At 49.9% G+C, this 27,904-nt stretch overlaps 1 protein-coding gene across 1 annotated transcript in view; it reads right to left on the bottom strand.

Annotated features, from left to right (window-relative positions):
• Window positions 1-27,904, bottom strand: part of JAK3 (Janus kinase 3) — a 482,226-nt gene that overhangs the window by 133,407 nt on the left and 320,915 nt on the right. The window contains exons 15-16 of the mRNA XM_075314904.1: window positions 17,049-17,181; window positions 14,720-14,871 (exon numbers count right to left, since the gene is read on the bottom strand). Coding sequence (XP_075171019.1) covers window positions 14,720-14,871; window positions 17,049-17,181 — 285 coding nt within the window. The remainder of the gene's footprint in view (window positions 1-14,719; window positions 14,872-17,048; window positions 17,182-27,904) is intronic.

Here is a 27,904-nt window from a genome sequence, read left to right as displayed (position 1 = left end):
CTTCTCGTGGGATTTCCATCTCACGGGCTCGCACTGCCATCGCCAGGCTCCTCATCTCTTCCCTCCAGTGGTTTAGAATGAACAAGAATTGCGTCCGCATTCTTCTGCACAGCTGCTCCGTCTCTTCCTCTATCCATGTCGCGGTCCCGGGAACAGCACGTTTTGGTGACCAGCTCCGCTCCGCCATCTTGCCTCTGCGTCGTCCAGGAACGTTATGGCAGAGTCCTGGCTTCCCTGCTTCTCTTCCACTCTTGTTACATTCCGGCACGCCCCCTCGGTTTTCACTCAGCACTCTTTCGCGCGATGTGGCCTTCTGGGAACTTCCGGTTCCAGCCTCACACGCGGGATGAAGGGCGGGGCTTAGGCTCCGCGCGTTTTCACGGGGAAGACAGCATTTTGGCACGGAAAGATGGCGGAAAATGGCGGAATTGGTGGGAAGAGGAATTTTGACTCACGGTTTTTGGCTCTAAGGCGCATGTCACCCAGGTAAGTGGGTCCTGCTCGTATCCTGTTCATGATGACAGAAGTTTCGAGGTGTACCGCCCCCATGTCAGCAGCCGGAACTGCTCGGCTCCTGATCCGCGGTGGCTCAAGGGGGTTCTCCGGACCCAGGGGTCGTGCGGCCACTCAAAACAAAAAGAAGGGGTATTTACAGGGGACTGCATGTTCAAATTTCGTGACGCCACCCACGGTGTGTGGTAAGGTGGAGTACCACCGCTGCTGTTGAGAGCACCCAGTGGCGATGGGATGGCAGCCAGGTGTTTAACCCCTCCGCGGTTAGGGGGGAATGTCCCAGGGCTCGGTGATGCTCGTGGAGGGATACCGTTAGGGAGGTAAGGGTCACTGCATAGTCACTTAGTCCAATAACGCTGACACCGACAACTTGTAAACCAAAGTTCTGAGCACTGCTGCAGCAGGGAGGGAGCATGCCTGGATCCTGTGCCCATTGGTGTTGCTCGTTAGCCTGTGACCTTTCCCTTGGCACCTTTCTACTGATTGGCCCCTGTAGCGTAGAACTAGTCAGGTCCTGCTCACCAGTGTGGCTAACTGGGTGAGCTTGCTCTCAGGGTTCACGCTTGGGATTTTCTGGACTGTGGATTGGGAAAGTCCTATCCCCCTTGTTGCGCTAGTACCCCGATTTTGGAGTGGGTTGAGGATGAATCTTGAAGGCTCCGTCCTCGTCGGGTTTATTACTAGGACGCTTGAAGCTACTTCCTGATAGGCCAGGGTGTCAACACATGTGTTCCCAGCTTCCCCAGTATGTGTATGCCACCAATTGGCCCCAGTAATGTGTATGCCCCCCATTGGTCCCAGTAATATGTGTTACGAGGGGGACCCGGGGAAGCGTGCCAAGATGGGAAATGGACAGCTTCCGCCGGTCAAGGTCCACTGTGCGGTGTAAGGGACCGCCGCTATGGTGGGTGAAGAGTGAGCGGGTTGCTGCTAGCGATCGTCTGGAATGTCACAGACGATCTATGTACACCGATCTGCCCTAACCCGTGAGGGTTGTATGGCACGGATCTCACGGCTCGGTGTACCTGTTGCACGGGGAAGCACAGAGGTGCCCACGCACGTGTGCCAGTGGAAGTCACGAGAATATGGCACGAGGGTAGCACAGAGGTGCCCACGCACGTGTGCTTTCAATAACCAGGTGAGTCCGGTGGAGGCTTGAGGCGCTCACCTGGGACAGGAACACAGCCTGTTGAAGGGGATACTGCCGGAGCAGCAAGGCAGGAACACGGCCTGCAAACGAGGTACTGCCTAAGCAGCAAGGGCGAAGCCCACAGAAGACAATAATGCCTGAGCAGTGGCGTGGCAGCACGCTGCCAGACATCCAAACATAGAAGGACGGTCGCGCACCGCCATGATGGCAGGGGGAGCTTTTAAGCAGGTGTAGCTCCACCCAAGGGCGGGCGCGAGATGGGCGTGACCCAATCAGGGTTCGTGACATCCTGGCCCAGCCAGTCAGGATTCAGCACATCACCAGCCTCGTCATGGGGCCGTGTGATATCAGTGAGCGAATCAGAAGAGGTCACGTGGAGCACATGCTCATCTTCCTGCCTCTGGGTCATAAAGGCGGGATCCCCGGTTTCACAATGTGCAGAGACATGGGAAGTCTTGCTGCTTCCCTGAGCATCTATTCTTTGCACACTGCGCAACCTCCCAGAGCCTCCGTGATGCTGAGCAGGAGAGCTCGTGGCAGGCAAGGGATGGGAGACCGCTCCATTCCTTGCAAGGAGCGATCCACTAGGTGTCACCCTTCTGCTGTGTCTCTGAGAAGGCAACTCCTGCAGACTGTGCAGTCTCCCAGACTTTTGGTGCTGCTGAGCAGGAAGACTCGTGGCCGACAAGGAATGGGGGACCACCTCATTCCTTGCAATAAGAGAGCCACGACGTGTAACATTACCCCCCCATCTAGGGCCCCCCCCCTCGCCTGCGCCCAAAGGCTGCCACCAAACCTGGGGCATGGACATGTTCCTCCAATTCCCAGGACCTATGCGCCGGGCCACGACCGACCCACTCCACGAGGACGTACCTCTTGCCCTGTACAATTTTTGTTCTTACTAGCTTCGCTACTTCAGGGTCGTCGGACGAGAAGCCAACCTGGGACAGCAGAGACCCCGAGGTTTTAGGTCGTACGGGTTTCAGGAGAGATACATGAAAAGTATTAGAAATAGCCCAGCATGGAGGGAGCTGGAGTCGATATACCGCCGGGGCTACCCGCTCTATTACTGTAAACGGACCCAGGTACCTAGGAGCGAACTCGGCTGTCTGTACCGGCAGGTAGATATGTGTAGAAGACAGCCACACTAGGTCCCCAGGTGCGAAAGATGGCGCAGAGTGAGGAAGACCCGCAGGTCTCTGCCTGAACGGTTTATTATACGCATACGACGTACAGACTCGCATATTCTCCTGTACATCCTGGGCTACCTCCGGCCCCCAATAATGCCTGACCGCAGGGTCTCTGGTCCCGTCGACCCTGAAGTGACCCCTGCCTTTGGAGGCACGATCCCATGACAGCACATCATTCCGTGGGTCAGGGGAAATGAGGGTCTTACCAGGTGGCACCTGGTCTAGGGAAACGGAAGTGACCCTCCTCACACTGACTGTAGGTGGAACAAGACACTGTGTTTCTTCCGATGGTTTCGAACATCGGGTGTCTACATGTCCCCTCTGCCCACAGGTAAAGCAATCGACCGACGGCCGAGAACCTGTGGTAGAGGAGACCACTGTGGAGATTTCCATTGGCTCCACAGAATCGTCAATAGTGCTGGCTGGGAGGCCTGTCTGGTGGGGAAGGGAAGTCATAGACTCTGTAGACCAGGTAGACGTGGGTGCTGAAGAGACCTCGAGCCTCCGCTCCGCGTGGCGGATGTCGATGCGAGAGGCAAGCCGAATCAAGGACTCTAAGGTGGTCGGCACGTCACGCGTGGCCAGCGCGTCTTTGACGAACCCTGCCAGACCCTCCCAGAACACAGGGACCAAGACTTTATCTGGCCAGTCCAGCTCTGCGGCGAGTGTCCTGAATTGCACCGCAAAGTCCCCGACTGAAGTGGACCTCTGCCGAAGGCGTAGGAGCCGCAGCGCGGAGTCGTGGGTGACTTGAGGCCCGAGGAACACCTTTCTCATGGCCTCAAGATAAACTGGAAGGTGATTCACCACCCGATCTCCGCGCTCCCACAACGGCGTGGACCACTTTAGCGCTTTCCCTGTGAGCAGGGACTGGACGAAGGCTACCTTCGCCTTCTCAGTAGCGTAATCAGTCGCGGACAACTCCAAGTAGGTGTAACCTGGTTTATGAAACCACGGCACTCAGAGCTGTCCCCGCGGAAGCGCTCTGGGAGCGCAAGGCGAGGCGACCTTCCGCAAAATTCCACAGCCTGAGTAGCCGCCTGGGTGGCGACTGTTGCTAGAGCAGCCTTATCGGGGGAAGACCGCTCCACTGCTGCCAATCGTGACTCCAACTGCTGCACATAACGCAGCAACTGCTGCTGCTCTTCCGCCATAGCCAGACCTTTGGCGCGACCGTAATGTTACGAGGGGGACCCGGGGAAGCGTGCCAAGATGGGAAATGGACAGCTTCCGCCGGTCAAGGTCCACTGTGCGGTGTAAGGGACCGCCGCTATGGTGGGTGAAGAGTGAGCGGGTTGCTGCTAGCGATCGTCTGGAATGTCACAGACGATCTATGTACACCGATCTGCCCTAACCCGTGAGGGTTGTATGGCACGGATCTCACGGCTCGGTGTACCTGTTGCACAGGGAAGCACAGAGGTGCCCACGCACGTGTGCCAGTGGAAGTCACGAGAATATGGCACGAGGGTAGCACAGAGGTGCCCACGCACGTGTGCTTTCAATAACCAGGTGAGTCCGGTGGAGGCTTGAGGCGCTCACCTGGGACAGGAACACAGCCTGTTGAAGGGGATACTGCCGGAGCAGCAAGGCAGGAACACGGCCTGCAAACGAGGTACTGCCTAAGCAGCAAGGGCGAAGCCCACAGAAGACAATAATGCCTGAGCAGTGGCATCGCAGCACGCTGCCAGACATCCAAACATAGAAGGACGGTCACGCACCGCCATGATGGCAGGGGGAGCTTTTAAGGAGGTGTAGCTCCACCCAAGGGCGGGCGCGAGATGGGCGTGACCCAATCAGGGTTCGTGACAACCTGGCCCAGCCAGTCAGGATTCAGCACATCACCAGCCTCGTCATGGGGCCGTGTGATATCAGTGAGCGAATCAGAAGAGGTCACGTGGAGCACATGCTCATCTTCCTGCCTCTGGGTCATAAAGGCGGGATCCCCGGTTTCACAATGTGCAGAGACATGGGAAGTCTTGCTGCTTCCCTGAGCATCTATTCTTTGCACACTGCGCAACCTCCCAGAGCCTCCGTGATGCTGAGCAGGAGAGCTCGTGGCAGACAAGGGATGGGAGACTGCTCCATTCCTTGCAAGGAGAGAACCACTAGGTGTCACCCTTCTGCTGTGTCTCTGAGAAGGCAACTCCTGCAGACTGTGCAGTCTCCCAGACCTTTGGTGCTGCTGAGCAGGAAGACTCGTGGCCGACAAGGAATGGGGGACCACCTCATTCCTTGCAATAAGAGAGCCACGATGTGTAACAAATATGTATGTCCCTACTGGCCCCAGTAATATGTATACCACCCCAGCATGCCCAGTAATGTGTATGCCCCCCAGAGTCCTCAGTATGTGTTTGGCCCCCACTGGCCCGCCAGTAATATGTATGTCCCTAGTGACATATATGCCCCCCAGTAATGTGTATACCCCTCAGTTATGTGTATGCTCCACAGTAATGTGTATGGCCTCAGTGATATCTATGCCTCTATAGATGTCTATGGCCCCAGTGATATCTATGACTCCAGCTTCCCCATGATGCATTTGCCCCCAGCCCCTCTTGTGATGCATACATTGTAGCTGTAGCCCCATGTCTCCTGTGATGTATAACAACTGGCAAACAAATGGAATTAAAGTTGCAGGGTTGGCCTGCCAAAACCACTGCTAGCACACACATCACAGTGAACTGTGACTGGCAGTATCTGCTAAGCACGGCCTTCACAGCCACATGACGGAGAGGAACTGGACGAGAAACAAGCAGGGGAGCGGTGAGTGAGGCTTATTGCCAGCTTCTCCATATTAATAATATCTCTAATGTAACTGTGTGTGTGTATGTCAGTGTATATGACTGTGTATATATTTGTCTATTTACAGTGGTGTGAAAAAGTGTTTTCCCCTCCTTATTTTCTATCTTTTTGCATGTTTGTCACATGTTTTAGATTCACAAACAAATTTAAATATTAGACAAAGATAACAGAAGTAAACTCAAAGTGAAGTTTATAAATTAAGGTCTTTATTACTAAGGGAAAAATAAATTCAAACCTATAGGTGTGAAAATGTGATTGACCCCTAAGCCTAATAACTGGTTGAGCCACCCTTAGCAGCAATCAAGCATTTGCAATAACTGGCAATGTCTTTTACAACGCTCGAGGAATTTTGGTCAACTCATCTTTGTAGAATTTTTGTAATTCAATCACATTGGATGGTTTCCGAGAATGAACTGGCTTTTTAAGGTCATGCCACAGCATCTCAATCGGATAAAGGTCAGGACTTTGATTCGGCCACTCCAAAACCTTAATTTTGTTTTTCTTAAGCCATTCAGAGGTGGACTTGCTGGTGTGTTTTGGATCAATGTACAGCTGCATAACCCAAGTGTGCTTCAGCTTGAGGTCACGAACAGATGGTTGGGCACTCTTTGTTACGAGGGGGACCCGGGGAAGCGTGCCAAGATGGGAAATGGACTGCTTCCGCCGGTCAAGGTCCACTGTGCGGTGTAAGGGACCGCCGCTATGGTGGGTGAAGAGTGAGCGGGTTGCTGCTAGCGATCGTCTGGAATGTCACAGACGATCTATGTACACCGATCTGCCCTAACCCGTGAGGGTTGTATGGCACAGATCTCACGGCTCGGTGTACCTGTTGCACGGGGAAGCACAGAGGTGCCCACACACGTGTGCCAGTGGAAGTCACGAGAATATGGCACGAGGGTAGCACAGAGGTGCCCACGCACGTGTGCTTTCAATAACCAGGTGAGTCCAATGGAGACTTGAGGAGCTCACCTGGGACAGGAACACGGCCTGTTGATGGGGGTACTGCCGGAGCAGCAAGGCAGGAACACGGCCTGCAAACGAGGTACTGCCGGAGCAGCAAGGGCCAAGCCCACAAGAGACAGTAATGCCTGAGCAGTGGCGTGGCAGCACGCTGCCAGACATCCAAACATAGAAGGACGATCGCGCGCCGCCATGATGGCAGGGGGAGCTTTTAAGGAGGTGCAGCTCCACCCGAGGGCGGGCGCGAGGCGGAGATGACGGACTTGACCCAATCAGGGTCCACGACGTCCCAGCCTGGCCAGTCAGGATTCACCACGTCACCAGCCTTGTCATCAAGCCGTGCGACGTCAGTGAGCGAATCAGGACCCACCACGCATTGCACATGCTCACCCTCCTGCCTCTGGGAAATAGAGGCGGGATCCTCGGTCTCACAATGTGGAGAGATAACGGGAATCTCACTGCTTCCCTGAGCAGTAAACCTCTGCACATTGCGCAGCCTCGCAGACCTTCGGGGCCGCTGAGCAGGAGAGTCTGCGGCAGGCCAGGAATGGGAGACCGCTTCACTCCTTGTAACAGGAGAACCACTAGGTGTCACCCTTCTGCTGCCTCTCTGAGAAGGTATCTCCTGCACACTGCGCAGTCTGGCAGACCTTCGGCGCTGCTGAGCAGGAGCGCTCGTGGCAGGCAAGGAATGGGAGACTGCCTCAGTCCTTGCCCCAGGAGAGCCACGAGATGTAACATTACCCCCCCGTCTAGGCCCCCCCCCTGTCCGTGCTCGAAGGCCGCTATCAAACCCGGGGCGCGGATATGATCCTCCAACTCCCAGGATCTATGCTCCGGACCACAGCCGGCCCACTCCACGAGGTAGTACCTCTTGCCCTGTATGACTTTTGTCTCCACAAGTTTTGCCACCTCAGGGTCATCGGACGGGGAGTCGGTTTGAGCCGGCAGGGACCCCGAGAATTTATTAAGTCGTACGGGTTTCAGGAGGGACACGTGAAAGGTGTTGGCTATAGCCCAGCGTGGAGGGAGCTGGAGTCGATATGCCACTGGGTTTACCTGCTGTAGTACTTTAAACGGACCCAGATATCTAGGGGCGAATTTGGCTGCCTGTACCCGTAGGTTAACATTCTTAGAGGACAGCCATACTAGGTCACCAGGGGCGAAGGATGGTGCAGGGCGGCGGCGAACATCAGCCGTTGTCACCATCCGGTCTTTAGCCCTTTTAAGAGCCTCTTGGGTGTCATCCCAGATCTCCCGGGCCTTGGTCGCCCAATCCTCCACTCTAGTATCGGGTGACGTAATGGGCATCGGAACCGGGATTCTGGGATGTTGTCCGTTATTGAGTAGGAACGGAGTCTGGCCAGAGGATTCATGGACCGAATTGTTAATGGCAAATTCGGCCCAAGGAAGGAGGTTAGCCCAGTTGTCGTGGTGCGCGGATATAAAATGGCGGAGGTAAGTTACCAAGGTCTGATTAGTCCTCTCCACTAGTCCATTGGTCTCGGGATGGTATGCGGAGGAGATGTTCAGCTCTATCTGCAGGAGCTTACAGAGCTCTCTCCAGAAGCGAGACGCGAACTGGGGACCCCGGTCGCTCACCACCTTGTCAGGCATGCCATGCAACCTAAATACATGCCGAATGAACAAGGTGGCGAGAGCACGTGACGTCGGGAGTCGTGGGAGAGGCACCAAGTGGACCATTTTAGAGAAGTGGTCCGTGATGACCCATACGACCCTGTGCCCTGCTGACTTGGGCAGATCTCCCAGGAAGTCCATCCCCACCACTTCCCAGGGACGATCCGGCACTGGCAGTGGGTGAAGAAGACCTGCCGGTCTCTGCCAGGACGGCTTATTCCGAGCACACGACATACAGGCTCCCACATATTCCTGTATGTCCTGGGGTAGTCTCGGCCACCAATAATGCCTGGTCACCAGGTCTCTGGTCCTTTTGACCCCGAAGTGACCCCCGACCTTGGAGGCATGGGCCCACGATAGCACCTCGTTCCGTAGTTCAGGGGGAACGAGGGTTTTGCCAGGTGGCACCTGGTCCAAAGAAGTGGGAGTGACCATCCTCAAGCTGTCCGGGGGTAGTATAAGACGAGGCTCCTCCTCGTCCTCCTCCAACACAACCATACAACGTGACAAGGCATCGGCCCGTACGTTCTTCTCACCGGCCAGGTGGCGGATAATAAAGCGGAACCGGGAGAAGAATAAAGACCAACGGGCCTGCCTTGGGTTCAGGCGTTGTGCTGTCTGGAGGTATGTGAGGTTTTTGTGGTCAGAAGAAACCTCAAATGGATGCTTCGCACCCTCCAGGAGATGCCGCCATTCCTGGAATGCTAGTTTCATCGCCAGTAACTCCCTATCCCCTATGGAGTAGTTCCTCTCGGCCGGAGAAAAGGTCTTGGAGAAAAAGAAACACGGATGCTTCATTCCTCGTTCGTTTTTCTGGTACAGGACTGCACCTGCACCGACCGAAGAGGCGTCTACCTCCAGTAGGAAGGGTTTGGAGATGTCTGGACGATGAAGGATGGGAGCTCTGGAGAAGTGAGTTTTGAGAGTGTGAAATGCCTCTACCGTTTCCCGTGTCCATGCTTTGGGATTAGCGCCCTTGCGGGTAAGGGCAATGATGGGTGCTGCCACCATCGAGAAGTTGGGAATGAACTGGCGATAATAATTGATAAACCCCAAGAATCGCTGGATCGCCTTCAGCGAGCGGGGCTCAGGCCAGTTCATCACTGTCTCCAACTTCCCCGGATCCATTGCTAACCCCTGACTGGACACTATTTACCCCAGGAACGGCAAGGATTCCTGTTCAAAAACGCACTTTTCCAGCTTAGCATATAACGAATGGGTGCGGAGCCTCTTAAGTACTCGGATGACATCCCTCCGATGGGTGGTAAGATCGGGGGAGAAGATAAGAATGTCATCCAGGTATGCAACCACGGAAAGATACAAATCCCGGAAAATGTCATTCACAAAGTCTTGAAATACGGCGGGGGCATTGCAGAGTCCGAAGGGCATTACTAGATACTCGTAGTGACCGTCCCTGGTGTTAAAGGCGGTCTTCCACTCATCGCCCTTTCGGACTCGCACTAGATTATACGCCCCGCGTAGATCCAGCTTTGTGAAGACCTTTGCCCCGCGGAATCGATCAAATAGCTCAGTAATGAGGGGCAAAGAGTATTTGTTCTTGATTGTGATTGCATTTAATCCCCTGTAATCGATACAGGGGCGCAGATCCCCTTCCTTCTTCTGCACAAAAAAGAACCCTGCACCAGCCGGTGAAATAGACTTGCGAATGAACCCCTTCGCCAGGCTGTCCTGAATATATTTGGACATAGCCTCCGTCTCTGGAGCAGAGAGTGGATACACTCTGCCCCTAGGGGGCTCGGAGCCTGGCTTCAGGTCTATTCGGCAATCATATGGCCGGTGGGGAGGAAGAGTATCTGCGGCCCTTTTGGAAAAGACATCCCTGTAGGCCTCATAAGGTGTCGGTAAACCCGGCCCCTCAGTATTCCCTGAGGACCCAACCGACCTAATGGTAGCGGGTGGTTCGGTAGTCAAGAGGTGCTCTCTACAGGATCCTGCCCAGGATGAGATCTCCCCTGTTGCCCAGTTGAGTATAGGAGCATGCTGTCTCAACCAGGGAAGGCCCAGTAGGATCTCATCCGTCCCCCCTGGAAGCACCAGGAAGGACACCTGCTCATGGTGTCCCGGTGGTACATCCATCCTGAGAGGGATGGTGATCTGGGTGATAGGATCGAGTAGTATGGACCCGTCGACTACCCGGACCCTGAGTGGCTTGGGCAACAGAACCAGGGGAACTGAGTATCGGGTTGCCAGGGAGGTCGAGATGAAATTGCCTTCAGCGCCTGAGTCCAAGCAAGCCAGGGCAGAGAAGATAGTAGTGCCGAACTGCAACTGGGCGCTGATAGTCAACCTAGAGGGAGAAGTAGCGTCTAGAGTCCCCCCTCTGATAGAAACTAGACGCTGTCTTTTCCCGACGGTTTGGGACATAGGGTAGCTATGTGTCCCCTCTGCCCACAGGAAAAGCAGATGACACAAGACCGAGAACCTGGGGCAGAGGAGACCACCTTGGACACCTCCATTGACTCCACGGAGTCGCCTACAGGACTGGCTGGGGGACCTGTCTGATGGAAGACGGGAGTCAGACGCTTTTTAGGCCGAGAAGACGTGGGTGCTGAAGAGACCTTGAGCCTTCGCTCCGCCTGGCGGATGTCTATGCGAGAGGCAACCTGAATCAATGACTCTAAAGTGGCAGGCACCTCACGTGTGGCCAGTGCGTCTTTGACAAACCCTGCCAGGCCCTCCCAAAACACAGGGACAAGGACCTTATCCGGCCAGTCCAGCTCTGCGGCCAGTGTCCTAAAGTGTACAGCAAAGTCCCCGACTGAAGCAGACCCTTGCCGAAGTCGTAGGAGGCGCAGTGCGGAATCGTGGGTGACTTGAGGCCCGAGGTACACCATTCTCATGGCCCCAAGATAAGCTGCTAAGTTATTCACCACACGATCTCCGCGCTCCCACAACGGCGTGGACCACTTCAGCGCTCTCCCTGTGAGCAGGGACTGGACGAAGGCTACCTTCGCCTTCTCGGTAGCGTAAAGAGTCGCGGACAGCTCTAAGTAGGTGGTAACCTGGTTTATAAAACCACGGCACTCAGAGCTGTTGCCGCTAAAGCGCTCTGGAAGCGCAAGGCGAGGAGACCTTCCGCCCAATAGCACAGCCTGGGTAGCCGCCTGGGTGGCGACTGCCGTCAGAGTAGTCTTATCGGAGGAAGACTGCTCCACTGCTGCCAATCGTGACTCCAACTGCTGCACATAACGCAGCAACTGCTGCTGCTCTTCAGCCATAGCCAGACCTTTGGCGCGACCGTAATGTTACGAGGGGGACCCGGGGAAGCGTGCCAAGATGGGAAATGGACTGCTTCCGCCGGTCAAGGTCCACTGTGCGGTGTAAGGGACCGCCGCTATGGTGGGTGAAGAGTGAGCGGGTTGCTGCTAGCGATCGTCTGGAATGTCACAGACGATCTATGTACACCGATCTGCCCTAACCCGTGAGGGTTGTATGGCACAGATCTCACGGCTCGGTGTACCTGTTGCACGGGGAAGCACAGAGGTGCCCACGCACGTGTGCCAGTGGAAGTCACGAGAATATGGCACGAGGGTAGCACAGAGGTGCCCACGCACGTGTGCTTTCAATAACCAGGTGAGTCCAATGGAGACTTGAGGAGCTCACCTGGGACAGGAACACGGCCTGTTGATGGGGGTACTGCCGGAGCAGCAAGGCAGGAACACGGCCTGCAAACGAGGTACTGCCGGAGCAGCAAGGGCCAAGCCCACAAGAGACAGTAATGCCTGAGCAGTGGCGTGGCAGCACGCTGCCAGACATCCAAACATAGGACGGTCGCGCACCGCCATGATGGCAGGGGGAGCTTTTAAGGAGGTGCAGCTCCACCCGAGGGCGGGCGCGAGGCGGAGATGACGGACTTGACCCAATCAGGGTCCACGACGTCCCAGCAGGGCCAGTCAGGATTCACCACGTCACCAGCCTTGTCATCAAGCCGTGTGACGTCAGTGAGCGAATCAGGACCCACCACGCATTGCACATGCTCACCCTCCTGCCTCTGGGAAATAGAGGCGGGATCCTCGGTCTCACAATGTGGAGAGATAACGGGAATCTCACTGCTTCCCTGAGCAGTAAACCTCTGCACATTGCGCAGCCTCGCAGACCTTCGGGGCCGCTGAGCAGGAGAGTCTGCGGCAGGCCAGGAATGGGAGACCGCTTCACTCCTTGTAACAGGAGAACCACTAGGTGTCACCCTTCTGCTGCCTCTCTGAGAAGGTATCTCCTGCACACTGCGCAGTCTGGCAGACCTTCGGCGCTGCTGAGCAGGAGCGCTCGTGGCAGGCAAGGAATGGGAGACTGCCTCAGTCCTTGCCCCAGGAGAGCCACGAGATGTAACAACTCTTGTTCAAGATTTTTTGGTAGACAGCAGAATTCATTTACTACAGCTAGTCTTTCAGATCCTGAAGAGGCAAAACAACACCAATCATCACACTACCACCACCATATTTTACTGTTGGTATGATGTTCCTTTTTTGAAATACTTGTTACTTCTTCACCAGATGAAATGGGACATACACCTTCCAAACGTTCAACTTTTGTCTCCTCGGTTCATAGAGTGTTCTCTCAAAAGTCTTGGGGATCATCAAGATTTTTTCTGGCAAAACTGAGACAAGCCTTTATGTTCTTTTTGCTCAGCAGTGGTTTTCATCTTGGAACTCTGACATGCAGTTCATTTTTGTCAAGTCTCTTTCATATGGTGGAATCATGAACACTGAGCTTAACTAAGGTAAGAGGCAAGAAGTTCTGGAAACTAGTTTATAATGTGTTACCACATAATTTTCTGCTTGGGTTGAGTATAAAGTATTTAAAGAGAATGTGTCACCATGAAAATGAAGTCTAATCAGTAGACACTATCTTATGAAGCAGGAGGTGCAGAATAGATTGATATATAGTTTTGTGAGAAAACATTTAGTATTACTTGTTTTTTCATCATTTATTCCATTACTATTTCTGGGATTTTCAGTCCAGTGGGTGGTCCAGTGGGTGGTCCTATATGTGATTTACAGCTTTCTTTACATAACAGGGCATACAGAGATATCTGTCAATCACTGATATGACCGCCCACTGGACCAAAAATTCCAGAAACAGAAGAGGATTAAATTATTAAGACATAGGTTATACTGAAAATTTACTCACAAAATTATATATCTATCTGCTCATCCCCCCCCCCCCCCCCCCGGGCTCCATATGTGCCTGCCATTGAGACTGCCCTTTCATGATGACAGATTCCTATTAAAGGACTGTAAGAGCAAATGTTGAAATTTGGAGAGGATGGCTTCATATTACTACTCAAATTCTGATTACTAGAGCAATGCAGAATTTCTATTTGTTGTAAGCTTTGATTTAAAAAATTGAGACACGTGTGTGTTTTAACACGACCAAAATGATATGTTTTCTGACTGTTTGCTTATAAAGCCTAAGAATGCTCAGGATATGTATGAGTAATTGCTATTTAAACATGGGTTTACTACTCAACACAAAAAAGATAAAAGGTATTAACTACTGCCAGGAAGGACCAAGACACATTCGAAATGGACAGTGACAAAGTGGAAGTTGTGAATGACTTCAACCTCAATGACCACTCAAGATGCAGAGATGACACTTGAAGTCAATAGAAGAATAGCTATGGGGAATTCACCAAATGAGGAACATTTCACTGATGACGAAGACACGACTCGTACATTGTTCAGTCTTATATGTGCTAAAATATGGATGTGAAATGTGAATAATAAAGAAACAAGACATCAAAAGAATTAACACCTTCGAAATGTGGTGCTGGAGAAGAATGTTACTCGTATCAATACCATGGTTGGCAAGAAGAACAAACAAATCAATTTTAGAACAAATCAAGCCAGATATGTCATTCAACGCAGAAATCATCACGTTATCACTTGCCTACTTTGGATACATCATAGCAATTACTGGAGAAGGACATCATGGTCAGAAGAATAGAAGGAACAAGACAAAGAGGAAGACTAGCAACCTGATGGTTTGATGCTATCAAATTAATGGCGGAGAAGATCCTAGTTGACTTTTCTAGACTTGCAAAAGATCTACTGTATTTTCCTACAAACCGTTCATCCATCATGTCGCCACTGCTTGAGATGGAACTGAAGGATATTAAAAAAAGGCTATGGCTTGCTAGTTATATAACTACATTTTCCGATGATTTCATGGCAACTAAGTTTACTTTGAGGCATATCCAAGGCTATGTTTACATAGGTTTTGAGGCTTTTGTTTATAATGATGGAAGCCACAATGTTGTGCCTTGTTTTCCGTATATCAGACATCAGAGGCAATAATAGACCCAATTTACTACAAATTGAGTCCATCCTTTTGACAGGATAAAAAATGCATCAAAAGAGCTTTGAATAAAAATACATGAAAATAAAAGATACAAATTTAGGAAATCAAGTTACTATTGAAACTTAGTATGTGAACATCCATCACTTACCTTTTCAGGTTCCTCTGCATTCAGGGGTACAATACCATCATTAAAGATTTCCCACATTGTGACCCCAAAACTCCAGCAATCAGATGCTAATGCCAAATTCCTCACATCGGAGACGCATTCAGGAGCCAGCCATGGGATTCTCTCTACCAGCACTTAGGAAAAAGAATGTTCAGGTCATTGTTTCATATATTGTCAGGATTATTCATATTTATTTTTTTCTATAGTTATGAAAGTTATGCCTGCAGACAAAATAAAAATGATAAAAAAGTGTTTAACTTTTTTCAGGACCATCGTCACTTCCGTCAATGTTATGTGTCTAGTATTACAGCTCAATGATTTTTTTAAGTGTAAGGGGATGAGCTGCAATGCCAGAAATATCTCTAGAATAAACATGATGCCACAAAAAGACAATATTCATCATTCAGGACAACCCCTTCATTGTATTTACTTACATGGACCAATCAAAGTAGTATTATTTATGAAATATATTGATGGTTTTGACATGGTGAGATTTCCATGTTGTAGCTCCTGACTAGTTGAAATACATTTCAGGCCATGTGATCAGTCAGATGCCTGGAAGGAATTTCAAAATGTGTAGTATATACACTGTATACATAGTGTGTGGGCTGCAGCAGAGTTGTGTGTGTGTTTGATGATGTAGCATAGCTAAGTGTGTTGATGTAGCAAAGCTGTGTGTTTATATAACAGAGCTTTGTGTGTGATGATGTAGCAGAGATGTGTGTATGTTGAGATAGGTATGTGTATAAAATAGAGTTGTGTGTCTGAATCTGAGTACATCGTATAGTAAAATTTACCCTATAGTCCAAAAAATATGTTATCTCTGTTTTAGCCCCCATATACCTGAATATGTATTGGAAACAAAGAGATGCACAATAGAGCCCTCCAGACTTATAAATGTCGTATTAAGATTGCACACAACTTGAGGTTGCATAGAGCCATAATATAGTTATGTGCAGAACTCCTAACTAATACCTAATATTAAAATAGTAAGGAGAAGTAGAACCGGACATTCAAATGGCAAAAGGGTTTTAACTGATCTCATGTAAACACTTTCCAATCCCATCATTAATGCAAAGTCAATAAATACAACTTTGAGGCTTCAAAGGGGATGTCTAGGGTTGCTATGTTTTGCTATGTTTTAGTTACCCGATATTTACCCTGGCTACGTGTGCAGGGAGCCAGCGCTAAGCGGTGTACGCTGGTAACCAAAGTAAATATCGAGTAACCAAGCAAAGCGCTTTGCTTGGTTACCCGATATTTACCCTGGTTACCAGCGTACACGCTTACAGGCTGCCAGCGCTGTCTCCCTGCACACGTAACCAGGGTAAATATCGGGTAACTAAGCAAAGCGCTTTGCTTAGTAACATGATGTGTACCTTGGTTACCAAGCGCAGAGTCGCTGGTGGCTGGTCGCTGGTGAGATCTGCCTGATTGACAGCTCACCAGCGACCATGTATCGATGCACCAGCAATCCTGACCAGGTCAAATCGTGGTCGGAATCGCTGCTATGTCGTTTAGTGACACAGTACCCTAAGGCTGGACTCAGACGAGCATATGGCATCTGATGCGAGAGCATCGGATGCGATATGCTAATGACTCCCGACTCAGGCTCTGCTGCGAGCGGGAGCCGAGTATCAATCGACTCTAACCCGATCCTGCAATCAGGTCACAGCTGTGAAGCTGAGGACGGGCGCTGCAGAGGAGAGGGAGGGGTTAATCCCCCCATCTCCTCCATTGTCAGGCTGTGCGTATATTGCACTGCACTGGGATAACATCCGAGTGCAGTCTGATGTATCTCTCGCACCTATTCACTTGAATGGGTGCGAGGGATATGGCTCTAGCAGAAAATCGCAGCATGCTGCCCCTTTTCTCGCATCCAGAATCTGGATGCGAAAAAAGCTGACTAACTGCTCTCCCTCATTGACTAACATAGGTCCTACTGCAATGCCAGATTTTCTCGCATTGCACTCGTCCGATTTTCACGCTCGTGTGAGTGTACCCTAAGGTAAACAACAGCACACAGCCTAATAAATCTCACTGCTAAAATCAGTGCCTCAGCTCCTACAACATGCTGTCCTTTTCTACCAAGGTCCAGATCATACAGTTCTAGCACCTGTATACTGATCTTTTTAAGTGGTTGTTTCATCCAACATGGTCAGGGCTATGAATGTTTATTTTTTTAATTTTAGAAAAATGTCAGTTTATTTCTGGCTACTTACATAACACCAACAATGAAAAAATAAAAGTAATCCTGAACAATTGAAATTTTAGAATAATTCTTACCTTGTCTCCCTTTTAATATACTTACTTCCTTTTTCCAAGATTTTGATGCTTACGCCACAGTCACTGAGTTTTATAAATGGAGGAGTGTCCTTGTCACCTTCACGGCTCAAAAGAATTTTCTTAGCTGATATGTTCCCATGAACCAACTGTTTATCCTCCTGATAGATAGATAGATATACATATATATTGGATAAAGGTAATAATAAAACAATCTGCATTATGCACACATTGTTGTTTTGTATCGTTTTTGTCACATTCTTTTCTGCACAGTTTTGTCACAAAACATTCCTGATACCAGCACAGTGACTGGGAATCCTGAAGTCTCTTGCACACGTTGAGTATTTTCTCCTTGCAGATTTGGTGCAGGTTTAAATCTGCAGCATGTCAACTCTTTCAGTGTTTTTGCTGCAGAATTTACCTTTACTAATGAGTGGGGAAAAATCACCAAAACCTCAAAATTTTTTATCAACATATTCCTGGAGATATCAGCATAGTGTTACTGAGTTGAGGAAGCTGGCCCTCAGTGATCATTTAACTTTATTTTAATTGGAATCTGAGGGTAGAGGAAATAAGGGGTAGGAAACCTGATTTGAGCAGTATGTTACTTAGGCTGGTGTCCCACTACCGATTGCCTTGCGCGAGTCTCGCGGTGCATCACCCATCACGGACTCACACTCTGCTCACAGGAGCGGGTCGGTTCCATGTATCTCTATGCAGCCGACCCGCTCCTGTGAGGAGAGTGTGAGTCCGTGACGGGTGATGCACCGCGAAACTCGCAAGAGATACACTCGAGGTAATCACAAGTGGGATACCGGCCTTATTGGTCATCTCATTGTAGCTTTATCTGCTGCAGCCCTTGCTGGTTCACTCATTCATGAGGTCTGGTTAACTCTGCTCTCCACCATTGATTGACAGTCTACACCAGACATAGTCAGAATGCTGACAGGCAATGATAGAGGGTGGTGATAAATTTGGGGGCTAAATAGCAGAAGCTTAACATTGACAAGCCTTGCAGAACTGCAGTGTTTTATCAAATTTACAGCAAGAAGCACAATAAGGGCTCATGCGCACGTTTCATTTTTTTTTGCATTTCTGCAGCGTTTTAAGCTGCAGCGTCACATTGTCAAAATGCATGTGTTCTGCATCCCCAGCAAAGTCTATGAGAATCATGGAAAATCCATGCACACAATGCTTTTTTAAACGTAAAAATTTGACAAAATCTCTGCGTTTAAAAAAGCAGCATGTCACTTCTTTTGTCCATTTTGGCAGCGTTCTACACCCATTGAAATCAATGAGTTGTAGAAAAGAGATACCAATTTTTGTTGCGATCCGCATGTTTTTTAACATAACAAATGCAGTTCTTTTGGTCTCTCTCTTTGTCCATGTCGCTTTCTTCCTCCCACCCCCTCTCACATACTGACTGATCCACGATCACCAGCGCTGCGCTGCACGGCGTTCACACTGACGGCTTCTCCTGCTTTTGAAAATGCCGGCCGCTCATTACTCAATCTCGTATTCCTTGCTTTACCTGCCCTCTGGCACCTATGATTGGTTGCAGTCAGACACGCCCCCACACTGAGTGACAGCTGTGTCACTGGAACCAATCACAGCCACCAGTAGGCGTGTCTATATCGAGCAGTAAAAAAAAAATACCGTAATTAAAAAAAAAAATGATGTGCGGTCCCCCCCCCAATTTTGATACCATCCAGGGTAAAGCCACACGGCTGAAGGCTGGTATTCTCAGGATGGGGAGCTCCACATTATGGGGAGCCCCCCAGCCTAACGATATCAGCCAGCAGCCGCCCGGAATTGCCGCATTCATTAGATGCGACAGTCCCGGGACTTTATCCGGTTCATCACGAATTGCCCTGGTGCGGTGGCAAATGAGGTAATAAGGAGTTAATGACAGCAGCCCATAGCTGCCACTAAGTCCTAGGTTAATCATGGTAGGCGTCTCCCCGAGATACCTTCCATGATTAACCTCTAAGTTAAAGAAAATAAACACACACATCCAAAAAATCCTTTATTTGTAATGAAAGACAAAAAAACACCCTCTTTCACTCTTTATTAACCCCTCAAAAACACTTCCAGGTTAGACGTAATCCATGCAAGGTACCATGATGCTTTCAGCTCTGCTACATCGAAAGCTGACAGGAGTAGCAGTAGAACACCGCCGCTCCTGTGAGCTCCATGCAGCAACTGAACTGAGTCGCGCGATCAGCTGTGCTGTCACTGAGGATACTTGCGGCCACCGCTCTCAGGTGGAGGACTGCAGCTGTGGCCGCGAGTAACCTGAGTGACGGCACCGCTGATCGCACGGCTCACTGCAGTCACTCAGGGGATTTGCGATCACAGGTGAGTCCTTCACGTGTGACCGCAAATCAGGCTGCGACACAAAGCGAGAGCCGCGCGATGTCAGTGAAATCGGGTGAACCTCTGACGTCACTGCTGCGGACTCCTGTGTCCTGGCACTGACTTCGTAGGTTCATCTGAGTTCATGACAGCACACAGAGACAGAGCTGCTGGATGACAATGAAGTCGGGTGAAGTTCATCCGAGTTCATTCTCATCGCCCGCCTCTGTCTGTGTCTGCTGTCAGCGATCGTGTAGCAGAGCTGAATTGCTGGGGGACCGAACGGAAAAAAAATGAATCCAAAACACATGTAAAATTCATGCAAAATGCATCCAAAATACATGCGTGTTGGATGCATTCTTTTTGTCAACACGCAACGTCAAGTCTGCCAGAGGGTGCATTTATTTCTGCACTGGCCAGGATGCAACGTGTGCATGAGCCCTAAAGGCCGCTTTACACGCAACAACATCGCTAACGCGATGTCGTTGGGGTTACGGAATTCATGACGCACATCCGCTCTCATTAGCGTCGTCGTGGCGTGTGACACGAACGAGCGACCACTAACGATCAAAAATACTCACCTTATCGTTGATGATTGACACGCTGTCCATTTCCCAAATATCGTTGCTTCTGCAGGTAGGATGTTGTTCGTTGTTGCTGCGGCAGCTCACATCGCTCTGTGTGACACCGCAGGAATGAGGAACATCTCCTTACCTGCGGCCGCCCGCAATGAGGAAGAAAGGAGGTGGGAGGGATGGTCGTCCCGCTCATCTCCGCCCCTCCGCTTCTATTGGATGGCCGCTTAGTGACGTGGCTGTGACGCTGAACGAACCGCCTCCTTAGAAAGGAGGCGGTTCGCCGGTCACAGCGACGTCGCTAGGCAGGTATGTAGTGTGATGAGTCCGAGCGATGTTGTGCGCCACGGGCAGCGATGTGCCCGTGACACACAAACGACGGGGGCGGGTACGCTCGCTAGCGATCTTGCTAGCGAGATCGCAGCGTGTAAAGTGGCTTTAAGGCTATGTCCACATGCTGCAGTTTTGTTGTAGCCACAAAAACGCACGCCTTGGTAAACAAAATGAATCTTGTCGTAAAAAAACGTATTAAAAAAAGCATGCTATTTTGCTGCCTTTTTGATGCATTTTTTGACCATGCCTTTTTTATTTCTTTTTTTTTTTTTTTTATCACCAATGGGTGACAAATGTAGGAAAAAATGCAAAACGAATTGACACACTGCATTTTTGTGGTCACCACAAAACTGCAGCCATAAAAAAAGCAACGTGCGCATAGCAAATCTGAAATCTCATAGACTTTGCTGGGGAAGGAAAAACATGCAGTTTGTGGTGACTACAGTGGGTACGGAGAGTATTCAGACCCTTTAAATTTTTTACTCTTTGTTTCATTGCAGCCATTTGGTAAATTCAAAAAAGTTCATTTTTTTCTCATTAATGTACATTCTGCACCCCATCTTGACAGAAAAAAACTGAAATGTAGAATTTTTTGCAAATTTATTAAACAAGAAAAACTGAAATATCACGTCATAAGTATTCAGACCCTTTGCTCAAACACTCATATTTAAGTCACCCCAGAGGTATCTGTCGCGCCCCGGGGCAGCCGGGCTGCTCGGATCCGGCCGAGTGGTACCGGATCCGGGGGTACTGTCGACTAGTTTTAAATGAAAAATAAAAATAAAATAAAAAATCTAACTACGCCACTCGCGGTTTGCGGCCAGGGATGATAGGGCCGCCGCTGCAAGTTCCCACTGGGGATGATGGATGGGGCAGCATGGATTGTGGAGCCCTCCGTGAGCAGGGCTTTCACCAGGGGTAGGTGAAGTGTTAACGGGGAGGCGCAGTGCAAAGAAGCAGTCCAGACAGGGAGAGCAGTTTTATGGTTTTTACTCACTGGATTTACGCCCTGGAGACGTACTGGATTCCAGGTGCGCCCGAGTTCTGATGGCTGTGCCTGCCAACCTGGTGCCACTCTCAACCTGTGCACTCTGGTGTATGTGGGTCCTCCCTGCTGTGGATTACTTGGAAGTCCTCCTGGTGTCTGGGTCCTGCCGCAGGCAGCTTGGACTGTTTAAGGGAATTTCTTACGGTCCCCTCTTTGCTGCTGATGCCTCAGATGTTAGTGGTGGCAGGTGAGTCCTGTAAACGTACCCGCCTGGCAGAGTTAACAGATGGCTTGAAGTCCTTGTCTGTTCTGGGATCTGCAATCCGTGCGTGCAAAGTACTGTGAGCCCTGGATTTCCACCCCACAGGATCCCTCTGTCCTTGGAGCTTGCTCTCTCACTCTTCAGTTACTTTCCTCCTCTGAGTGGATGTTCTTTCTACTCAGGTCTTTGCAGTGTCTTTCCTTCTTTCTATGTGGCTCAAGAGTCTCTGGTCTGTCTTGACACCTTTCTTACAACTCCTCTCCTCAGCTCCTTCCTCTTTCACTTCCTTTCTCAGACTCCTCACTAACACTTCCCAGGTCACTCTTCTCCCCCAAGTCTGGTCCCTCCCTTCCCAGTTGGCTGCCTGTTATCTAACAGTGCCCAGCCCTGTCATCTGGCTCTAAGGGTGGTCTCCCACCCTGGTTGTGAGTGTGAATGTCCTGGTGTGCTGGTGTGTGTGTGATAATTGGCACAGTCATGTAGGACCCAAGCTGTTACCTTAATTGTTACCTTATTTTTGTGACAGCTGGTTACCGCAGGGGCATCACATATCCTTGAAGGTAGCGAAGTCTGGGTCTGGGTCCCCGACCTGGGCCTGTCCCCCATTTGAGCCCTGATCTTACTCCCCCCAACCCTGGGAGCAGGCCGGAAACCAAGGAACAAAACCCCACAGAAAAGATGGACAAGTGAGAATGAAACCTGCACTCACACCCAAAGGAGAGACAATATGTGTAATTTGGGGGAGTAAAGAAAAGGGTAGTGAAAAAACACACAACAGGGGAACATTCACACCACGCAACAAAGCAACTGTTGTTCACCATGGACTAAGAACCATTCAGACCGGGATCGCTGATGCTATCTTCGGGGGCCTCTTACTACACTCCCCAGCCTTAAATAGGAAGAGACCTGCTGGACATGGTAATTAGGAGCTTGGCTCTCAGAAGAGTTGCACACTGCTGCAAAAAAGATTAAGTCCTGCATGGCTGGGAGCAGTGAAACAAGTCAGCCGATGCCCAGCCGAGCTGAGCACTTAGGGTGTGCGCCCAAAATCAGTATTTGTAGCGGTTTGGACACTGCTTACCTCAGCTGCGTCCAAACCGCTGTGACATACAGTACAAGCCTAGTGGACGTGATTTCTAGAAGTCCCGTGCCCACTCTGCTTCTTTTTTCCGCAGCAAAAACTGACCTGCGGTGCTGCTTTCCAGACCGCAGCATGTCAATTGTTTGCTGCAGAATTGCCTGCGTCTCTGTAGGGAGAACACAAGCAGGAGACCGCAGCGCACTGAACCCTGATCGTGGGTACTGACAGCTGCGGTCTCCTGCGTTTACCTGCGGAGGAGACACACGGCCCCTTCGGTCAGGACTCGCTGTGTTCTGCACGCAGCAAATACCGATCATGAGCACCTACCCTTAAGAGAGACCAGGATGCATGTCGGACTGGGCAAAGTGAACAGAGTCCGGCGCCATAGTAGTAATTCACGTGTGCAGAACCTGACAGGGCATGGCAGAAGATCTTTATGCTCATATTAACTCCCAAATTTCTGAAGTTACCAAGCATATCTTGCACCAATTCTTCATAATTGTCTGCTCTGTGATTACCTAAATAGTTCTTCATAACAGTAAAATTATGTTTAACGGGGATGTTTACACAGGGCAGACAGGATACTAATTTTCTTTGTAGATTTGCAGCCAGCAAAACTTCAGCTTATTAGTATACTTTCCGGGATCATTTCTATAATATGTACAGTATTTTTTGAACTATAAGACGCACTTTTTTCCCCCCAAATGTTGGGGGATAGTGGGGGGTGCGGCTTATAGTCTGAATGTAGGGCATGGCTGCGGGGAATGAGGGTGCTGCGGTGGAGCGGGTCATCGGCGGTATGTGCAGGCTGTAGCAGCACCTACCGTGACCACGTATGCCCGCTCATTTCACATGCATGTGTGGCGCCCCTGAGTATATCAGGGTGCCACAAGGTACTGCAATCCTGTAACCCAGGGTGCAGGACCTACCCCCCATGGTTCCAGGTTCCTAAGAAACCGGTGTCAATGCCATCAGCACCACAAATCCCAATCACACCTCACATCATGACCTGTCAGACACACCAGTGGGTTGGTTAAGCTGGAATAGGGCCACCCACCTGGGGGTCGGGCGGACTGGTGGGAGGGAAGAAGCAAGAAGCAGTTGAGTGAGAGCCCTCAAAGAGTGAAGAGCTGGAGTGGTAGCTCCCGGGGAGCTAGACTGACGTTAGGTTGCAGACGGTGGTCCAGGGCCAGAGGAGTCGAGGACTGGTGGCAGAGACGTTGGAAGGGTGCGATGGACATAGTCTAGAAGGACTGTCGGCATCATAAACCCAAAAGAACTGACCGGTACCGAGCACAACGGGGTACAGGACCCTAGGACAAGAAATGATTAAACGTCCTGATAATTAACCTGGGAGGGAGAGTATCTTTATGAACTTCCCTAAGAGCTCAGAGATTGAAGGCGACAGCACACCGCGGGGGATAGGGCTTTCCAGGAAAAGCTTTCCACCGCTAAAATCCCAAGCACCAGCCATTAAAAGCACAGCAACACTAAAATATAGTGAGCGGGGCCCTAACAGCTTCAAGCTGAGGGGCCACAACAGAGAACTAAATTGTGCACGAAGGCGGCTCCGGATTACCAAGTGACACCGGTGGGAGCGGATACCTGGACAGGTTTCCCGTAGTGACTATGATGCAGAGACTTTGGTTTATCTTCAGTGTGAGTGTCTACTTTATAATCCTCATCCAGCAGCATGATATAGCGATGCAGCAGAGGAGGTCCTGCACCACCGCCAGTTACCTGCGGTATCGCCTGTGTCCAGGTGGAGGGCTGAGAAAACCACGTGTCCAGGAGCGGGGTGCTCATCAGAAGGAGAAATCCAAGGGTAGTAAGGTGAGAGCAAGAAAAGACCACACTCCGTCCACTATGCTGGATATCTTTATTCACATATGTGCAGGGTAAAAGGGCTGAAGGCGCACTGTGAGCTGGCTCCTCAAAGAGGGACGACGGCCGTTTCGCCTACTGATTAGGCTTCAACGGGTCCACCGTCTTTTCTTGCTCTCACCTTACTACTCATCCAGCAGCACGACTACCCACAGTGAGTACTATGGTCCCCTGCACCCTGCACTCCCAAATATCCCCACCAAAACCCCAGAGGCCGGGGCTTTCCCTACCTGCGGAGGGACTGACACCTTGCTGCTCCACACCATCTGCCCCGGTACTCCTTCCAGCAGCAGCGGTACTCCCATTACCGCAACCCGCAGGTGGCGTCATGAACTTCTCCCCTATAAATAATCCCCCTTTCAAGGATCGGAGTGAGTGCCGAGCTCAGATCCGGATCCCTCGAGCCACGACCGCCACGGATCCGAGCACCCCCCGTCTGCGTCGGGATGGCACACATGCATCCTTCCGCTCATCATCTCTCAGCCCAAAATCCGGGAAAATCTGAAAGTCATGGCAAAAAAATACACTTTTTTTTAAGTTAAAAAAAAACAACACTATTTTTACCTTCCCTAGCATTTTTATTTGTGTTAAAAACTGAAAGAAAATCATCTGAAGTTATTTTATGGCACTATTAATTTTCTTTTTTTGTACATGAACATTTAAGGTATTTGTTAGGAGATGAAAGATGCTCTAATCCAGATAATTACTTTTTGCATGCTTTATCTTGAAAAAAATGCCGATGTCTGCAAAAGACATCCCTCACGAAAAAAACAAGAAAACAAAAATAATCAACATTAAATAACATGCTTTGTATGTAGCGGTGTTCATGAACGGTAGAAATATTCTCAGTGTTCTTTGCTCCTTTAGTCAACATACCACTCTTGAAAAGGGCTCAAAAGTCAAATATCAACCATAAATCAATACACGCCCAGAAGAAGCCAGGCAAAAAGTATGTCAGTCATCCACTCTACGTGAAGTCGGTATGCACTTTGTGTCACTTTATATGCAATGCTTTGAACTTTATAATTGCCAGTAGCTATTATTAGGTCTAGATAGACCTCTGAATCATGCAATGCAGGCCAGATTATCACAACTAGTTATGGATCAAGATGTACAGACTAACTGGCGGTCTCCCGACCCAAACTCGATATCCTTGTATATGCCTACCGTATAAGGCTGTCGATTTTGGGTCAGGAAATTGCAGTCAGTCTGTCCATCCTGGTTTATATTAGCATTTCCTAAATTGCAGTGATATTCATATTACTAATGCATCTCAATACATTAGAATATCATAAAAAAGTTAATTTCAGTAATTAAGTACAAAAAGGGAAATGAGTATATTATATAGAGTCATTACATACAGAGGGATTTATTTCAATTGTTTATTTTTGCTACTATGTGAGCAAGGATTGTTGACCTTAGGGAGATCAACATCCACCACTGCGGAGACACCATCACGTGTTTCTCAACGCAGTGATTCTAGAGCAATGCCCCCTGGGAAATATTCAAAGCAAGAAGGCCTGCGGAGACACCATCACATGTTTCTCAACGCTGGCAGGAAACTAGCCAGGTCTTTCACCGGGAAGGAACAACCACGGGAAGGGCAGTCTCCAGTCAAGGAGACCACCTATGCCAAACATGGTATCCATCCACAGACAGCCGTTTCGGGGTATTTGCCCCTCATCAGTGTGGAGTAGGAATCTGGCTAGTGGGACATTGCCTAGTAAAAGACTATGTGAGCAAGGATTGTTGACCTTAGGGAGATCAACATCCACCACTACTGTCGATGATTATGGCTTACAGCCAATGAAAACTCAATAGTCATTATCTCAGAAAATTAGAATATTATATAAAACCAACTGAAAAAATGATTTTAAACTCAGAAATGTTGGCTACTGAAAAAGTCTGTACAGTAAAAGCACTCAATACTTGCTCGGGGCTCCTTTTGCATGAATTACTGCATCAATGCGGCTGTAACGGCAGTCTGGGGCCACAGACACAAAGTGGTTAACCTGAACCGACTAGGGCAAGCCGCCCGCTAAGCAAAATCCCGAGGTACCCTGAAACCCTTTAACTCCTACAAAGGGATCTGCATTTACTGCAAGGTCCAGGAGATTGCTGCCTATGGAAAGGCTGCAATCCACAGACGGGGATAGTCGCCAGGCAAGGTAAAAACCAGGAAGTCAGCAAGGTACAAAATCGGAAGGCAGGAGGAATGTCCAAAAAACACGCCAAGGTCAAAACAAGGAGTCAGGCAAGATACAGAATCAGCAGGCAGGAAGAACATCAGGAAAACAAGCCAAGGTCAAGCAGGGAACAAAACAGCAAGGTGTGCATGGTACCAGTTAAGGCTCTAGCCAAACACAGGACTATATCTGGCAAAGAACAACAGACCACTGAAGATATAAAAAGGGTGTGGTGCCATCCCATTGGCTGGAGTGGGATTTGATAGTTTCAGCTGGAAGGCACACTCCACTACAGTCAACCGGTGGTACTGCAAGTCCCAGCCAGACCAAGATTGGTGGATGGGTGGTGACCCCGCCCACCAGAACTACTGGTACTGGCTCCTTACTCATCACCAGCATCACCTATAGTGGGAATAAGGCAGTGCCTGGTGACTGGGGCAGGAGTCACATAAGCAGACTCTGGTGGAGATATGACAGCAGCGTGGCATGGAGGCGATCAGCCTGTGGAACTGCTGAGGTGTTATGGGAGCCCAGGTTCCTTTGATAGCAGCCTTCAGCTCGTCTGCATTGTTGGGTCTGGTGTCTCTCATCTTCCTCTTGACAATACCCCATAGATTCTCTATGGAGTTTAGGTCAGGCGAGTTTGCTGGCCAATCAAGCACAGTAATACAGTGGTTATTAAGCCAGGTATTGGTACTTTTGGCCGAGGGAATCATGAAGTACTCTAAAATTTCTTGGTAAACGGCTGCTCTGACTTTCGTCTTGATAAAACACAGTGGACCTACACAAGCAGATGACATTGGTTCCCAAACCATCACTTATTGTGGAAACATCACACTAGACCTCAAGCAGCTTGGATTGTGGCCTCTCCACTCTTCCTCCAGACTCTGGCAACTTGATTTCCAAATGAAATGCAATATTTACTTTCATCTGAAAACAACACCTTGGACCACTGAGCAACAGTCCAGTTCTTTTTCTCCTTGGCCCAGGTAAGACGCTTCTGGTGTTGTCTATTGGTCATGAGTGGCTTGACCCAAGGAATGCGACAGTTGTAGCTCATGTCGTGGATACGTCCGTGTGTGGTGGCTCTTGAAGCACTGACTTCAGCAGCAGTCCACTTCTTGTGAATCTCCCCAAATTTTTGAATGGTCTTTTCTTAACAATCCTATCAAGGCTGCGGTTATCCCTGTTGCTTGTGCACCTTTTCCTACCACACTTTT

This window comes from Anomaloglossus baeobatrachus, chromosome 1 (genome assembly GCF_048569485.1).
Source record: "Anomaloglossus baeobatrachus isolate aAnoBae1 chromosome 1, aAnoBae1.hap1, whole genome shotgun sequence".
NCBI classification, from domain to species: Eukaryota; Metazoa; Chordata; class Amphibia; order Anura; family Aromobatidae; genus Anomaloglossus; species Anomaloglossus baeobatrachus.
The sequence above is the reverse complement of the archived record's forward strand: the minus strand, read 5'-3'. Positions and strand labels throughout refer to the sequence as shown.